At 40.8% G+C, this 17,657-nt stretch overlaps 2 protein-coding genes across 2 annotated transcripts; both read right to left on the reverse strand.

Moving 5' to 3' along the window:
• Window positions 1–4,183: 4,183 nt before the first annotated feature.
• Window positions 4,184–6,842, reverse strand: LOC126405509 (testis-expressed protein 33). Its single transcript, XM_050069268.1, has 4 exons — window positions 6,717–6,842; window positions 6,483–6,612; window positions 4,558–4,662; window positions 4,184–4,424 (listed from the first exon to the last, which is right to left on the reverse strand). The coding sequence occupies exons 1-4, from the start codon at window positions 6,759–6,761 to the stop codon at window positions 4,342–4,344; spliced, it is 363 nt and encodes a 120-aa protein (XP_049925225.1). The 5' UTR covers window positions 6,762–6,842; the 3' UTR covers window positions 4,184–4,341.
• A 3,237-nt stretch (window positions 6,843–10,079) lies between these two features.
• On the reverse strand, window positions 10,080–17,657 carry LOC126405508 (SUMO-conjugating enzyme UBC9-like). The gene is made up of 7 exons (XM_050069266.1): window positions 17,332–17,657; window positions 16,981–17,066; window positions 16,733–16,816; window positions 14,866–14,938; window positions 14,426–14,535; window positions 14,150–14,229; window positions 10,080–13,062 (listed from the first exon to the last, which is right to left on the reverse strand). Exons 2-7 carry the CDS (start codon window positions 17,044–17,046, stop codon window positions 12,999–13,001), a joined length of 477 nt encoding a protein of 158 aa, XP_049925223.1. The 5' UTR covers window positions 17,047–17,066; window positions 17,332–17,657; the 3' UTR covers window positions 10,080–12,998.

Raw genomic sequence — 17,657 nt, forward strand, 5'->3', positions numbered from 1 at the left:
GAGGGGGGGGGGTGACTGGAGAGAAGGTGAGAACAATAACAAGGGAGGGCACAGTGAAGATGAAAAACCTGTCACTAAAAACAAACAAGAAAAACATGATGCAATGAGTAATGTTTACCGACGTATCACAGTTAATACAGAGCTAATTTAGAAACACCAAACCAGCTATCTCTATTTTGCACTGTTTATTGACTCATATAGGCGGAGACGTCAACCACTAAAGTAAGAACAATTCCTGTAAGTAGGCGAGGGGCCAGAGTTGACTAAGCTCAATATCCTGTAAGTGTACAACCATGCTAACGGCTCTGTGAGGTGGTAAAGTTGTGGTTGCACAGTGGTGCTCCGAGCTAAATGCCAGAGGTGGGACCAAGTCTTTGTTTTGTAAGTCACAAGTAAATCTTCGCACTCAAATCCAAATTTCTTAACTTTGGATTTTGAGTTCTAAACATAACATTTTAACCCTTTGAATTCTGCAATAGAAGTGGTCCGCCATTGCCTTCATTGGTATTTTTGCTTATTGTGATGTCATGTCTTGGAGTATCTTCAAATCCCTCATATCCCTAACTATCTGTACAACCTAAGATAAAGGGTTATGTAAGCCAATAAACCATAAGAATTGAGAACTGAGTGTCAGACTGAAGCTCCCAGAACCTTCAGTCTGACATCGCCTCCATTGAAGGCGATTTACAAGGGGGAGGGAATTTGATTTTTCCCTAATCAATCAGTAGAGATCAATGACTCACCCAGAATCTGACGTCATTAGTATCCATGCCTCGGGGGTGCCGAAAACAAGTGAGCATTGCCCGTTTAAAATGTCTCCGTCGTCGTGTTCGCCCAGCTGCATCGCCGTTAAATCCAGTTTAGCAGCTTCCTTAATTTGGTCCTCCATTAATGCGAGTAGTAGCGAAATACATCGATAGCATCGTTAATGTGGTCTGTAGGATCTGTAGCGGACGCCATTGTTGCTATCCTCACCAGTTACCCACCGACGTACAGCTTGACATCAGCATGGCGCTGATTGGCTTATCGCTAGACCCCCGGCGTTCATTGGTCCATCCATCGTTTGGACGAGATAAATCGCAAATTCATTGCAGTATGCCAGACCAGAGATGCAAGCCTACTCAGTTGAGTGGGCGGGGTCTATGGTCTGGAACCAGGCTATAAAAGTATTAAAATTGTGTCATTAAAAAACAGAAATCGAACATGGTTTTACATCAGGAGAATGACGGTTCAAGCCATAATGGTTTTTATTTAGAATCGATTTAATCAGGATCATGCAAACAACGATCTCCTGTGGCTGTTACGGTAAAATACCAATGTAATTACAGTGAAATACCACATTTGCCTAAGGTGACGTGATGACGGAAAGACCGAAGACTTAGTTTTCTGCTGCAAAAAGAATGAATGCTGTAGCTATTGTTTGAGTATATTTGTTATAAGTTACTGTTGTTTTAAGTTACTTCCATCATTCCTCATGTGTCAGCTGTTTCCCCGCCTCCCCTTTGTTTCTTGTGGTTCCTTGTTTGTCTCTTTCTATGGGTGTTTCTCAAAGTCAAGGAAGGATCCTCAAACGGCTGAATTTCAAGGAGGCTACGTCATCAGATCCTGCTGAGGGACCGTTCAGATGTTAAGGATCCTTCCAAATTTCCTCGAGGACTGAGTCCTTCTTTTAACGGAAATTCCAAGGACGCATGTGTGTATACTCAGCGGGTATAAAATCCCTACAATGCTTTGCATAGCTTTTGTATGCAAGTGAAATTACCTTGGGTATATTTTTTTCCAACTGGCGCTCAGAAGCATTAGTTCTTCATGGTTCTCTCCTTCAGTTTGATTGGATGCTTTCAGATTGGTTCACAGTAAGTGGATCATCTGTGGAATAAAGTGTCGACTTGCTGGGAATGAATAGCGTTAATGTTAGCAGATTTGTGTAACACTTTTCAAATAACATACTTTTAATCTTTGGGCCTTGGGGTAAGGTATCAAATATTTTCAAGTCTAAAGGCTCGAGTCCAAGTGAAGACACGAGTCATTTGTGGTAATGTCTAAGTCGAGTTGCAAGTCCATCCATCCATCCATCCATCCATCCATCCGGCGTTCTGCGCATGCACCACTTTTTCTTTCGCAGGCTTTCACCCGGAAGAAGAAGGAGATGGCGTAGCAGCAGCACAATAACTCCCAGAAAAACAAACAAACAAACACCATGGCAACCGAGAAGTAGAAGACGCACTTCTGGACGGACAAGGAAACTAAATTCATGCTCCAACAGCTAAAGGAGCTAAACATTTTGAAGTTTATGGATGGTAGGAAAACGAGGATTTATTTAAACTACTTCAATATGCACTATATTAAAAAGGACACAGCGCCGCCCATCGAGGTGGAGTCAGACACACTTGACTGATTAAAATTAAAAGTCCTATGTTCAAAAGTTACTATAGTCGAAGTAAGTAAGTATAATCAGGAACATGTACTTGAAGTATTGAAAATAAAAGTACCAATCCAGAAAAATCTAAATGATCAAAAATAGTTACCAATTAATTTTTCTTTCAATCAGCTAATTGATTTATCAGTTAATTGTTTTAGCTGTACTTCTCGTATGAACTGTTGGGTGGTTTCATTTATAACAAAACCTCATGTTTTATAAATTTTCTCATGCTTTTTGTGCGAAACTCTTAATTTGTAATGTAACTAGTAACTAAAGCTGTCAGATAAATGTAGTAAAATAAAAAGGCTATAATATTTCCCCCTGGAATGAAGTGGAGCAAAAGTATGAAATGGCAAGAAAAGAACAGTACAAGTACCTTAAGTACAGTACTTGAGTAAATGTACTTTACTGATTACTGATAGTTTGTGTTCAACACTCTGAATTCTCCTGAGCACATGATACGTGCAAACTGTCATGCCCAAATTTGCTTTACTAAACTGAGGCTAACAGAGACCTGTAGAAACCGCAGCATGTACCTCACTGCACAGAGCTTCATGTGAGTGACATAACTTCAAACAGTGAGTCACTGCTATCCAGATCACCGCCAACTGATTTCATCAGTTTATTGTGCGTTTTTGACTCATTGTATGCAACTTCAAACAGTCCACTTAACCTGCTTTCACTGTGGAGTACAGACCAGATCAGATTAGAGATACTTATCATTTAGGTAGTAGAGGCAGCAGGTTGTGACAAAAAGGCAGTTTCAGTGGTTTTTGTTGAAACCACCTCCATTCTGCTGCGTTTACACATCACACAGAGAGACAAGTAACCCTTCAGCTACTGCTAGCTTTCAGCGGTTTATGACTTGTATGTGTTATGCAGAGGGGGAAGGAGTATTTATATCTTTTACAGATGTAAGGTAGCAACACTACAGTGGAGAAATGAGTAAAAGTCCTGCATTCAAACTCTACTTAAGTTAAAGTAAAAAACTATTAACATTAAAATATACCTAAAGAACCAACAGTAAAAGTTCTCACTGCAGATTGGCCAGTTTTAGAATCATAGGCCTATATATCACTGGCTTACAATTAATTATTAACATTATTATTAATGTTGCAGCTGGTAAAGGTGGAGCTCTTAATTACTTTATACTTTATGTAGATTAACCCAGTGGTTCCAAACTGGTCCAACTGCAGGGTCCAGATTTGTCAGTAGTCATTGGATCAAGGTCCACACAGTTAAGTACACTCTGTGTCATAATTGCATTTGGCCATGTCGTTCAGCTAGTTTGCTGTCTCTACCAGGTAGCTGTCCATGAGCCATTCACTTTACAGCAGGAAGCGGCCCTTCAAAATAAAAACTCTGTGTTGGAAATTCCCTGCACTTTAAAATAAAGTGTGTTTTTTACAAACTTGACATGTTTGCAAGTCACTTGCGGTCCTTTAAAAAAGGACCTGCTACGCCGTAGCCTGATGTGCACCTCCCCAGAAATGTAACTACATATCATAGCGACGCAGACCTCCTGTTTCTATATTTCCCTCAGTGGAAACAAAGCTTTTATTTACTTTTTTAAAAACAGGAACCTCTTGGAGACAGTTAAATGTGTTAATTTTCCTTCACACATATTTTTAAACATACACATGCACAATATTGTTGCTGTTGCACAATAGCACCCAAATAATAACAGTTTGGCTGAACCTAAACCAAAGGGATATCACAGATATCTTTTGTCTCACCAAGTATCTTTTTAGTGGTATTTCATCTTTAACATAACCCTCCTCTTGTTTTGTATTGTTAAGCAACAAGTTCACAACATGCACAGTTGCAAATCACATTTTATTTTCGTTTCAAAACTAAGCCAAGGTGTGAATCACAAGTGTGCCGAGTGCTGTTGTGATCTCAGGGTGGGAGGCCGGACATCATTTTGTGGTGCTCTTTCCTTTCGCTTCTGTCAGTATCTTGTCGAGTTTCTGGTTCATGATGTTTCTCTCTGTCCAAAGGACTGCAGATGAATTATAGAAACACATGTTAGGAACAGAGAAATATATATTAAAATAAAAAACACACGTTAGACCAAATAGAGTAGAACAATGAAAGAGAAATAGAGAGACGGAGGGACAGGAAAGAGCTTTTACCCATTTCGTCTGTCTTATGGCCGTACCAGTGATCAGGAGGCCATGCAGTCAGAGCGTGGTGGATGTAGGAGTCTCTGGAGACAGACTTCCACGTTAAAGGAGCTCCTGGAGGCAGAGGGTTCAGTGGGTTGAATTAAAGATGGGAAAAGGAGGACAATGTGTAAAAGAATTGAATTTTTTTCAAACTTGAGAAGATGAAATTCACTCTTACGGGCTCTGAAGACCGTTTCTACAAGAGATGGAAATGCTTGATAGTTTATTTTAATAGCCTTTGAACACTCCCTCCTGAACAGCAAACAAATATCATGTAATTATAGATTACTGCTATTCACTCTTACACACGGTTACTCAAAAGACCTTCACCTCTTTTTTCCTTTCATTCATTTGATTTACTTATCCTCGTTTTTTTCTACTGTACTTTATTTTTGAAAGAGCTTAAAGGGACATTTGACCCCAAAATCAAAAATACATATTCTTCCTCTAACCTGTAGTGCTTTATCAGTCTAGACTGTTTTGGTGTGAATTGGCACTCAGCTTGTGGTGCTCAAAGTGGCAAAAAATGACATTTAAAAAACTCAACAGCAAAGTCTCTCTTTAGAAATTATGACTGGGTTACTTAAAATAACACGGACCACTTTGTGAGCAATTTCATGTAGGAACTATTTATTTCTACCAAACTACACCCACACACTGTATCACCATGCAGAGGTAAGTGTGCATCTACTGCTAGCTCTCCTAGCACCACTATTTATACCTCTATGTCGTATCAACGCTGACCTATGTTGTAGCCTTACGTGTACCTCTCCAGTAATGTAACTACACTTTGCAGCAGCACAGACCTTTTGTCTGTTTCTGTAAGCTGAAACCATTTCCCTCAGTGGAAATGAAGCTTTTATTTACTTTAATTTCACAGATAAGAAACAATAAATTGTGAAGACAATAAAGCCTCCACTAAAATACCATTTTAGGTCTTGTGTGTGATTTATCCTGGCTTCATATGAGCAGAAGAAATCTCTGCTAGCTGCTAGGCTAATTTATACAATGTAAAATGCCATAGGNAATGTGTGTTTAATGTGTGTTTTGAATCAACTAAACTTTACAGCACTTCACAGAAACCCTGCTGCTAACTAGTGTTTTGGAGGTGTGTTTACATGCTCGCCCGTTGCCCATGAATAGATGCAAACCTTCCCCTGCACTGTGAAGAAAAAGATAGGGTGAGGCCAGATGTCCGTGGCGGGAGACGTTTTAGGAACACAGCAGGCTCACAGCTGCTTTTTATCTGGTGCCAGTGTTCCTGTAATATAATTAAAACCCAACAAGTTTGTGAGACAAGTGATGTTTTTTTCGTAATCTACTTGACAGATTCAAATCCATCATCAGTTCAAGTCTTATGATTGGTTCGCTCGCTCCATGTGAAAGCATCTTTCATCAGATGAACGTAACCCTTTACGTGCTTGTCCCTGTATAGTTACTGCTTTCATTCACAACACAGCAGTTTCATTTTCCCTGAAATGTTACTAGGTCTTGAAGTGAGAAATTGGAGGTACAGATTTCCTTGAATACTTATACCTGCTCCCTTTCATACATGACTCCATGCAGGAAATGTTCCTAAACATTTCAGGGTGAAAGAAGCATATGTTTTTCTGTCACACTGCACTGAATAATTCAGCAGGACAAGACAGGTTGTGTTACGACTACTCCACTACTTCCCTTGATTTACTATCAGTGTCGTCCACGTGGCCCCTGCCTGTAAAATATTGTTAATATCATGTTAACCTCACAACATATTGACAGGAGTGTGTTGATTAATAGAAGCTGTACTCTGGACAGCTGAAGACAGAGTGTACACCCACTCAAACTTAAAGTCATTTGTATACTGAAGGAGGCCTTATAAGAAAATTAAAACATATTTATGATGTACAGACCTGGAAATATGTTGGTGCGAAGACAGTGGCCCAAACTGTGATAGTTGTGAGGGCTCGAAATAGCTGATCCAGGATCACCATAGTGAGGAAGTGATAGGGACGGCACCTGAGGGCTTTGTACTGTCCTCACCTACAACACAGCGTGTTCAGAGGAAATCATATCTAACAGCAACACGTTGTTAACATGCAACAGAGAGGGGGAGAAGAAGAGAAGAAAAAACACCATGTTCTCACCTGTGTGTTTGCTGGTTTTGCGTCTTTTCTGTCAATTGAAGTCATACTGAGACGATAAACCGCACGAGAGGTGGGTTGAAACTAAAGGTGTTAAATTTCTTGAGAATGTCATGCAAGACATCCGAGAACAATACACCAGGTTTCACCTCTGGACAGGAAAAAAAAGACAAAAACTGTGACATTTTAAGAGAAATGATCAGTGAACATCTCGGTGTGCAAAAAAAAGTTAGGTGCAAGAATTTTCTTTGCACAATTATGATGTTATTTGCTATTCAGAGCTGTATAGTTAATGGTGAGGTTGCCAGTTGGATAAATTTCTTTTGGATTAAAAATATTATTGCAGGGAAGAAGGATATGTACCAGCCCAAACTATGTTACGACAAGATATGTGTGGATACATTAAACTCTAGTACAGTGTAAGTAGACAGGATTGATTCATTGTTGAGCTCAGTTTTCTACGGATGCCAAATGACCCTAGTTTCCATCAGATGAAATCTGCTAAATCTCTTTAAACAGAGACCAGTTTGAACAGTTTGAAACTGGTCACACATTCAGCAAAAATCCGAAACCACCTTCTAAGGCAAACTAACTTATGCCTTACAGCCCTTCTGGGGTATAGGTCGTCGACAAGGGACCTGCAGAGTACCCAGTCGCTGGCTTTCTTTTCTATCTGTGACCAGGTGTATCCCATCTTCTTGCCTGCAGATCCCTTCGCCAGGTGTTTCTTGGCCAACCTCTCTTTCTCTTCCCCAGAGCCTGTCCAGTGATGTATGACATCACCATCTAAGGCAAACCAGCACAAGATGATCATGGAGCGTTTCCCTCTCGAATATCTGACCCGTTTGCTTCACTCCACAAAGGGACGACTCATGAAAATATAGACTCCATACCTCCGTTTCTCAAACTATACTGTGGCTTAAATACTGTGCTCGACTAACTATAGTTAAATCAGGAGAGACTCATTTTTATAGTAAAAAGAATATTTATGAACATGTGCACATTAGAATGAAAAACGTGGGAAGACTTTGGTGATTAGACCCCATCGAGACGGTTTTATATAAGGAGGGTGATGAATCCATAGTCGAATAGCGAAGCCCCAATGTCTTCAAACAAGTACTTCTGAACTGGATATAATGACCAAGTGAGTAAAGGCCAATAATGGAACAGCTGGAACAGTCTGGTAAGTTCAGAAAACTGCATCATTTTATTGTAATATAGACTTTAAAAACCGGGAAAAGACGAGACTTGCAATATCCGAAATCTGAGGGAGCGATCACACCGAGATGAAACGCTAGAAACGCAACGCCAGTAAAACCATTGTTTTCCTGTGATACGGCGCGTCTGACCGGAGTTCAAGTGTCTTTTTAGACGCGCATTTTTGTAGACGCGCGTTTTTAGACGTACATTTTTAGATGTGTGTAGACGCTGAAAAGTTAAAATATTTTCAACTTTTTGAGCGTCAGACGCCAGTAGCTAGCACGCATTGAATAAGCGCTTCCAGTGTTTCAAGCGTCTTTGAGGTGTCCGCGTTTCTAGCGTCTCATTTCTGTGTGATCACCCCCTTAGACGATGTTTAGCTTCTATTTGATCGCGTCACTGTTTTAATCTCTTTGTGAAGCACTTTGGTCAACGTTTGTCATTTTTAAGCATGCTTTATAAATGAACCTGACTTGACTTAAGCCACATTTGTACTCAAACTCTTCTTGGATGCTGGTTATCTTTAACCGGATGAAGGATTTTAAGTCATCAGACCTCTGCAGATTTAAGTTACCGGAGAAACAAGCTGAGCAGACGTTAGTGGCAGCTGGGCTCCAACCCCTGCCTTGTCAAATAGTGTTGGAGAAACAATGATGTTAAACATACACTGATCAAAAAACACTTAATGGTCACAGTCTAACACCAAGTCGGTTAATCTTCAGGGATATCAATGTGTCCATGTAGGAAGCACAAGTGATTGTGAATCAGTTTCAGCTGCTTTGGTGCAAATCAAAGTGACAACAGGTGCAAAGGAGAGGCAAGAGCAAGACAACCCCCCAAAAAGGGACAGTTGCTCCCTCTTTATCCTTCCTGATTCTTCTCTAGTTTGGTCTTCTGCTGGTGTCCTTGTGGCTACTGGTAGCATGAGGCGGTACCTGAAGCCCAATCAGGTTGCACATTAGTTCCTCCTGGTGCAGGACAATGCTCGGCCTCATGTAGCCAGAGTGTGTAGGCAGTTCCTGGATGATGAGGGCATTGATGCCGCTGACTGGCCCTCTTGTTCGTCTGACCTAAATCCAACTGAGCACCTGTGGGACATTACGTATCGCTGCATCTGACGCTGCCGAGTGCCACCACAGACTGTCCAGGAGCTGACTGATGCCCTGATCCAGGTCTGGGAGGAGATCCCCCAGGACACTATCCACCAACTCCTCAGGAGCATGGCCAGACATTGTCAGGAGTACATGCAGGTACGTCGGGGCTGCACACACTACTGAGTCACATTATTAGTTGGCTCAACCTGTGATTTCAGTTTTTTACTTTGATTTTTGGTGTGATTTTGAATCTAGCCCTCAGTGGGTTGATGATTTTGGTTTCCATTCATTGTAGTTACGTAATTTTGTTCACAAATTATACAATGCACATTGGGAAAGATTTTCAACTTGTTCGTTCATTAATATCTGAAGTGTGATTTAAGAGTTCCCTACATTTTTTTGAGCAATGCAAATCTGCCTTGTCCAGGTTTTTTTTCTCATTTGAACCACTAGCTTGTTTGTTATGGACGAGGAGGAGACCTCTGTGGATAATTCGGTTCCTGGTAAAAACCTCTTGAACGTCTGGATCTTAGGTAACAAAGGAAAAAGGTGAGCACATGTTAGCAGGAGCTGGACCAGAACAACGTCTGAGACACACTGATTTTTATTGTAAAACTGCTTTACTCATTGTTTTTACCGGTTTTATTCACCTGGTTTGTTTGTTTGGGAGAGAGTGAGACCTCTGTGGATAATTTTGCTGCTGGTACACTGAAAATGTTTAATGTACAAAGAAAACAAAATTTCATTGTTGTCATAGATGCTGTTTATTACTGCAATATTTCGAGGAATAACACTGGAAAAAAAATCTTTCTTCAATCTGTCCAATGATTGTAAGCAGTCATTGGGTCTGTCAGGCTGGAGAAACTTAAACGGTAATGTGAACGAAAATATTTAAGACCTTTTAAGGCCTTATATTAAGGAATTTAAGACTTTTTAAGGACCTGTCGACACCCTGTGAACCCAATTTCATTTTTTCGAGACCACTTCAAACTTGAAATTTGTCTCTTTCGCTCTCCTGAAATTCAACCACTCGACTTTTCCTGTAAAAACTCCAGTTCTAAAGAAATTCACAGGCATTCTTAGTTCTTTTATTCAACTTTATTTCACAATTTTATGCCATTTATTGTGTTCTTTGTCATAATACCACACACAAATGTCAACTGGCTAAAACAATATAAAACATAACTTCCACAATTTCTCATTATTTATATTATGTACATGCACTCATATATTCAGAGGCAAAAAAATCTCAGGCCTTCGCTTAACTCTCAAGTGCACTTTCATCTGTCGTCCTTGCTGGTTGAGAGGCCATTCCAATGAGGATCCTTCAGCTCGTGTTCGCCAGAATCAACGTGAAGATTTAAGAGTTTTTGGATTTGTACAGGTTTGAATGTGTTTTGTGAGCGCGGTGGGAGAAAATAACCGAAAGCGATGGCGTGCTTTTTCTAACTGATCAGGCGCTGAAACGAACACACATCAACAGTTTGCGTTACTTTTACATTGCTGCTCCTCGTCTACCTCGTACTGTGGCAGTTTGGGAAGCAGATGACAAACTGGTGTTGAATGTGCGTGAAGTCCAACACCAACACAGTTTCACTCCCAGTTGGTTCACTTAAAGAATCTGAAGGTTATCTTGGCTGCACTGCAATAAAAGATGATTTAAACTTATAGAGGGAAGCAAAGCCCCGACCCACGTGCCCCATTTTTCACCTGTTAAAAAACAAAAGAGCCTGATTTCTGATAGGGCGCTTGACACTTATGATACTTGTCGCTTGACAGACTTAACAGTCGTGTATTGTTTTCAGTGTATGTTTCAGCAAAAGGTTTGAAGTCTCCATGGTGACCAGAGACCTGAGTCTATTTCTGTCGCGTTTAGTGAAGCGTTATCTACACAGACAGCTGTTTAAAATCACAAACATCCTGCTGTATATGTTTTCAACTTGTTAAATGTATCTCCAGGTTTCCCACACATTTATTTGTAGCAGCCAGCCACAATAAAAACATCTACAGCCACGTTTTAATCTATGATTTTTGGAGCTGGACCTTTCTTTAGGAGCACTGTTGGAATATTTGTACCGTTTATTGCTTCACTCTGTCACACACCATGACAGTGAAACTTAACCGTTAATTGTGCCAGGTTTTAAAGTTTGCTTTCACTCGCCTCTGCAGAAGCTCCTCTAATCCATCCATCTGATCTGATCAGCTCTGATCGGATCGACTGGTCAATTATCCGCCCCACAAACCGGAAAAAACTGTGGAAAAAAAGGAAGTCATGAAGAGTTCCACCTGTGCTGTGTTCACAGACCCACCCAATCCTCCGAAACTGTGGGAAACACTGATCTACACTGATTGATCAGCTCCCTGTCAATCATCGAGCTTCTCCTCCATGATGACAGTTTGCAGACATATTTGAGGCTGACTCAGGGGCAGTTTGACGACCTGCTGTCTACCATTGGGCCGTATAGCTCCGAGTATCCAGCAGCCACGACCACCAGTTTCTCCTCCACTGTTTACCAACTGTAAACTTTTCGTGACCACCACAGAAGACCTGCTGCCTCTCAAATGATCTGATTTGACAATGGGAAAAAAGGCAAAGAAATAGAGAGATGACGTCGGGCATTTGTCAAATCGCGGAGTTCAGAACGCTCCTGCAAAAACGTCAGGCGCCTAGAGCGCAGAAACGCAAGGCACGTCACAACGCGACGCAGGCAAGAAGCTTCATTCTCATTAAAAACAATTACAAAAAGCCGCCTCCAGCTGCTAGAACACTTTCTGTGTGATCTGGGCTGCAGGTATCAACATGTTCTTATATGCGCAATTATCGTTATATCGACCTTTCCATGAAGGTGAATAAAGGAGTATAAGAGGGAGGCTTTTTTTGCACGGCCCATCTAACCTGCCACCGGTAGGACACTGTGAAAAAAAATCCTATTTTGATGCGAAGAAGCAAAATGACAAGCGGCTCCAGCCATTTTACTTTTCCATATTTTGACGTCATGTTAGGGCGAGTTAATCGGAGTATGCACGGCTGCATGTAAACAGAAATATTAGTGGAATATTCATTTTCATTAGCCATGTAAACAGCGTAGTAGTGGTCTTTTTCAGAATATGAGCAAAAAAATTTTGTGCATGTAACTGAATTTATTGTGAGACAAACTCCTCCATGTTTCCTGTCAAAAATACGTTATATCTGTCGAGTGACACTCATCAAACGTGGCGAGCGCGCTACCATAAATCAGGCTTAACTCGTTCCCTCTCTGAGGTGAACAGAGCATCACTTCCTGCCAACACAACTGCCACAGTTTAGCTTCAAACCAATATAGAAGTGCCAGGATTGTCTTTTATTAAATTTGACATGTTGACATTTTTCTTTTGATGTTTCTCTGGAAACTCAGATGTGAGGGATGTGTGGGACTTCCATTATCAGCTTTGTCCCATTTTATGCCAATAGTCATGAAACACTATCTACAATACTTCTCGGGTTTGATATTAAAAAAACAAAACTGGAAGTTTAAGAATAAACTAGATCTCCTCTGCCACAAGCGGCTGAACTATACAGAGAGTGGTCTGGACATCTCATTTCTACAGCTCTGTTGATAGATAATTATGATTTACAGAATGAATGGAGGCATGAGTGAGCTGAGCAGCACTCATGACCAAACTGGAGATATGGATTATACAAGAGTTACAAATAGCAAAGGTTGTGCTGACAGTTCTAGGACCCTCAGCTCTTCATTAAAAATGCATAAATATTTTCTGAAGAAGGTAAAATTATGAACTTAAAGAACTTTATTGACCCTATTGAACTTTTCCTGTGCAAACAAAAAAAAGGAAGAAAAGAAAAGCAGGCTTCCCTTGTCACCTGTGTAATCGTATGATAATACTCAAAACTGGATTCTTATTGGAGTGGTCCATCAGGTGCTGCCTGCCTCCTGGTTGTAACCTCCATCAGTTCAGGCTGCTCAGGCAGAGTAGAAGCCGGCGCTCCTCTCTATGTGGGGGCAAACTTCTTGGCCTGTGCCCTTACTCGCTTCTCATAGTCCATCCTGTTCTGACTGAAACACAAAGAGATAAAGGCATTTTAAACCAGGCTACTGTTAGTTACAAATGAATTTAAAGGTCCCACATCCAAGATAACATATCAGTGTATAAAGTACTGAAGGAACAGGAAATATTTCTTTTATTCTTTTGTGTTATGACTTGACTTTGCTCTCCAGAGGTCTGTGACATGACTTATCTTAGGAGAGGCGTACTGCCCTGACTCATGACACTGATTCATGACCTTTGAATGAAATTGTCACTTTTAAACCAGGACGCTTAAGGGGATAGTTCAGATGTTCTGAGGAGGGGTTGTATGAGGTACTTATCCATGTTACCCATACTGTATTATGTGCAGTAGGTGTCAGTTGGCATGCCCCCAGTTTGAAGCAGACAGGAACTAAGCTTTCTGATGGGGAAGCCATTAACGGCTGCAGTTCCCTATCTCTGCTTTTGTCAAATCCGCCAGACTCCACTGGGAAAAACAGTAATTTTAGCTCGCTGAACACAGCAGCTGCTGGTTTAACGCTGCTTCAGTCAGTTAGTTAGTGTCATTGTGTGACTTTGGTGAATCTGAACTAACCCTTTTAAACACCAAAGTCACACAATGACACAAGCATAATAACTGATCGAGGCAGCAGTAGACCAGCAGCTCCTGTGTTCAGCGGTGTTAAATTACTGCTTTTCTCAATGGAGTCTGGCTTTGGGGACAGGACCATAACGGCTTCAGTTCCCCGTCGGAAATCGCAGTCTGACAGCAAAGTAAAGCAGTGAAAATATTCTCAATATAGCGCACACTTTGAACTGATATTGATTTTTTTAGTTAGCTAAAATACGTTTTGCTGCTGCCTCCATCCACAGTAGTACATCCTTTAGCTTTCATGGTGGTACTCCTGCCTGCATCTCCAAATTTGGGCGTGCCAAATGACAACTACTGTACGTAATACACTGACTATGGATAAGCACCTCATATAACCCTACTTAAAAAAATCCAAACTATCCCTTTAACCCACAGCCTTAAGTATTGCCCTTTGTTTAGTGATAAAAATAAATACAATTTGTGGGTCTACTGGTGAGTGAAGTCGTCAAAGCAGCCACACTTACCAGTAAATTGTGTAAGCCTCTGCTTGTGCTGGGTCTTGAATGTTGGGCTCATTCAGCAGCTCCTGGATACCCAACAGGATCTGGCAACACAGGCAACAAGAGAGCAGTCAGTGTGAGAGTCTACTGGTTTATTTGAAGCCCACAGTTACCCCTCCTGGATCCCCACAAGACAAAAATGTTGCGTTAAGTCAATGCAGCGTACAATTAGAAGACTCTACCCGCTGCAACTGCATATTGATACGAGGTGAAGACAGAGAGACTGCGGAGGGTTCAGACCTGTTTGATGGTGATGGCAGGCCTCCAGTCTTTGTCCTCCTCCAGGATGGACAGACACACGGTGCCGGATGGGTAGACATTTGGGTGGAATATTGGTGGCTCAAACTTGCCTGAGGGGAGGTCATTGGAAAGACGGTGAGACTCTTCAGACTGACATGGGAAGATTTCCATTACATATATTTAACAAATGTCCTGCTAGAGACTCAGAATAAATCTTTATTTCAGAAATGGATTAGTAACACTGCACCTTCAAACTCTCCTGTAGCATCATTTAACTTTACCAGACAGGGATTATATACATAGTGTTTAGCACACAATGTGCAATATGCTTTTGAAACTCCAAACTCTTATTTCCTGAACTTCTCCTCTTTCATTTTGAACAGACAGCTGCATGTGAATGTCAGAGTGAAACTATCTGACAGGTGTGGAGTGGTACTCACATTTGGGTGGTGAGGAGGGGTAGTCATCTTTGAACAGCATTCTGAGTTTGTAGAGTCCTCCCTCCCACAAGGTCTGACGAAAGAATACAGAGAGAATAACTGCTAAATGCAAAATGATATTAAACAAATGGAAAGGACTACAATAAGGTAGAGAAGGACCTTCGAAACATGCTTTGCTTAAAACACTCGGAGACACTTGGAGGTGACCTTCACACTATTAACTTCAGACACTGCGCCTTTTATTTCCAAAACATATTTTAGTGCAAGGCCTTTAAGATAAAATGAACTTGCTGTGCTACAATTTCTTGCTGATATCTGTCATTTCAGTGTCATGTTTTTATGTTGTTCCTGACACATGACCTGGTCACCATTACAAAGAGAGACAGTCGTTACACATGCAGAATGACCTACATTACAATAAAGGACAATCCTTTAAGAAGCTGCCAAGACAGTGACTTTGAATGCAGGCGTGCGAGCAACGAACAGCATACAGACCGTGTCACTGCCACTCTGTTGCTACAGGAACAGCTTTGGCACTTATTTCCTTTCAGCTACGGCATAAACAAACATTGCTACAAAAAAATATAAAGGAGCCCATTTAATATGTTTATGTTGTCACGTTTGATAAAGCTGTAATGAATAATGGATTCACCAGTTGGCCATCAATTATTAAATAAATCACTAACTCATTGGATATTAATTAATAACTGATAATTTTGTGATTGTGGACAAAACAAGATAATTGAGGACGTAGATCTTGGGCTTTGGGAAATACTAATCGACATTTTTCAACATTTTCTGACATTTTATAAATCAAAAAAACTAATTGACTAATAGAGAAAATAATCAATTGATTAAAAAATTGTTAGCTGCAGCCCTAAAGTTAGAAATAATCTATGTAAGGGATAACTTACAATGAACGGGTCATTACTGCAGTCTGTTAATCATAACAGTATACATTGGCTGCATCTATTTGCAAGTTATTGTTTGTTTGTTACTCTTGTTATATGTTTGAATGTTGTTTGCCAATTTTTACATTTTGAACCCCTACTGTAAGCTAGTTTTATGTTTCCTAGCTACTGTTAGCTAGTCCCCTGTACCCCTTCTGTGCAGAGTCTGCATGTTCTCCCTGTGTCAGCGTGGGTTTCCTCCAGATGCTCCAGCTTCCCTGTGTCAGCGTGGGTTTCCTCCAGATGCTCCAGCTTCCTCCCACAGTCCAATGACATGCAGGTTAATTGGTGACTCTAAATTGTCCGTAGGTGTGAATGTGAGTGTGAATGGTTGTCTGTCTCTATGTGTCAGCCCTGTGATAGTCTGGTGACCTGTCCAGGGTGAACCCTGCCTCTCACCCAATGTTGTGCTAACTAGGTTTTATATTTTGTACCTTACTAATATCCAGTTTATATTTAGTTTTGAATCTGCTTTACAGCGCATTTTATATTAGCGATACATAGCTTTTCTACTTTATGTTAGTCCTTGTATGCTGCACAGCAATTTCCCTCAAGTTAAATAGAGTTAAATCTTTTTTATGTTGTCTACACACCTGTATATATGCACATACACACATATACAGTGCAGTTATAATCATAGACTCTACAGGACTAATTTTTCCATCAATACCATCTTTTCTATCTATATGGGCAGGATAATGTAAAGCCAGCAGGTCATTATTTCAGGGTGATGCATGACCCGTCCTATCAGGGTTTATTCTGCAATAATGACCCGCTTGCTGCACATTATCACCAACATGGCTCGCAAAAGTAATGTAGTTCTTAATGTATTGATAGGGTCTATGGCTGGTCATTATGGGACAGATTAGAGTAGGAGGTCCACTTTGATTTATGCCCTGCAGCTGGAGCTAACTTACTCCTTTCTTCCCTGGGATGGCACACTCCCAGTTCATCAGATTCATGGTGCCATCGGGGTTCTTGGTGGGCACAGCAACAAAACCCTGTGTTGTTTACAGGAGAAACAAAACGTCATTGAGAAGCCTGAGTGGCAGTTGACCACACTGTAATCAGTTTGCATGAGTAGCGTTGACGAACGTTAGGAAATTAATCAAAGTAACAGGGTGAAACATTGATGTTAAATGAGGGTAAACATGCTGCAGCTTACAAACGGGTGGTCTTTTCTCCAGGCTTTGCGCTCCTGGGACAGTCTGCTAAGAGCGATGCCAGACATTGCTGCTCATCAACGCCTCCCTGTGGAAACACAACCACAAACAGATTAATTATTCAATTAAAACTGTCCACAGATTAGTACTGTAACGGTACTCCTATTCTGTTTATTGAAAATAGCAATACACGTTAGCTATTCACGACGAAACGTTAACATTGATTGACGTATATTGTTTATAAAGACAACAGAAATATCAAGGTTAATTTAGCCGCTAAAATCCCCTAAAAAGGAGCTAAAAATTCTTCAACACTTGCAAACAACCTACGAGATCATTTCACCCGAACTTACCTCTGATTTTATTCGGCTAAATATCGGAATTACGTGGGTTTGAGCACGTTAGCTTGATTGCTTCGCTAATGCTAACGTTGCTGCTGTGTTGACGGCGACCGTTAAAAAAAACACACACACCCTTCGACGCTCAAAAACAAAACTATTGTGTCAGTTAGGGCGAAAATAACCAAACCGAGTGAAACCTGGATTTTATCAACATTCCCCAAACAATCTAATCCACATATATTGGTGTTATTTTTGACAATATAACACAGTTGAGTAAAACAATGTGACTCGTTACACCGTTTCGGCAGCTAGCCTATCGCAAGAAAGGACCCCAATTT

This window comes from Epinephelus moara, chromosome 18, assembly GCF_006386435.1.
Source record: "Epinephelus moara isolate mb chromosome 18, YSFRI_EMoa_1.0, whole genome shotgun sequence".
In the NCBI taxonomy this organism is placed as follows: Eukaryota; Metazoa; Chordata; class Actinopteri; order Perciformes; family Serranidae; genus Epinephelus; species Epinephelus moara.

Bases quoted from the DNA above. Each gene is read 5' to 3' on its own strand.
- LOC126405509 (XM_050069268.1), bottom strand. From the start codon at position 6,761: ATGACTTCAATTGACAGAAAAGACGCAAAACCAGCAAACACACAG. The intron at 6,613-6,716 runs GTGAGAACATGG...GCTGTGTTGTAG, and splicing joins CAAAACCAGCAAACACACAG to GTGAGGACAGTACAAAGCCC. The intron at 4,425-4,557 runs GTAAAAGCTCTT...ATTCATCTGCAG, and splicing joins CCATAAGACAGACGAAATGG to TCCTTTGGACAGAGAGAAAC.
- LOC126405508 (XM_050069266.1), bottom strand. From the start codon at position 17,046: ATGTCTGGCATCGCTCTTAGCAGACTGTCCCAGGAGCGCAAAGCCTGG. The intron at 14,536-14,865 runs GTGAGTACCACT...ACCTCCCCTCAG, and splicing joins CCCCTCCTCACCACCCAAAT to GCAAGTTTGAGCCACCAATA. The intron at 13,063-14,149 runs GTAAGTGTGGCT...TTTGTGTTTCAG, and splicing joins GAGGCTTACACAATTTACTG to TCAGAACAGGATGGACTATG.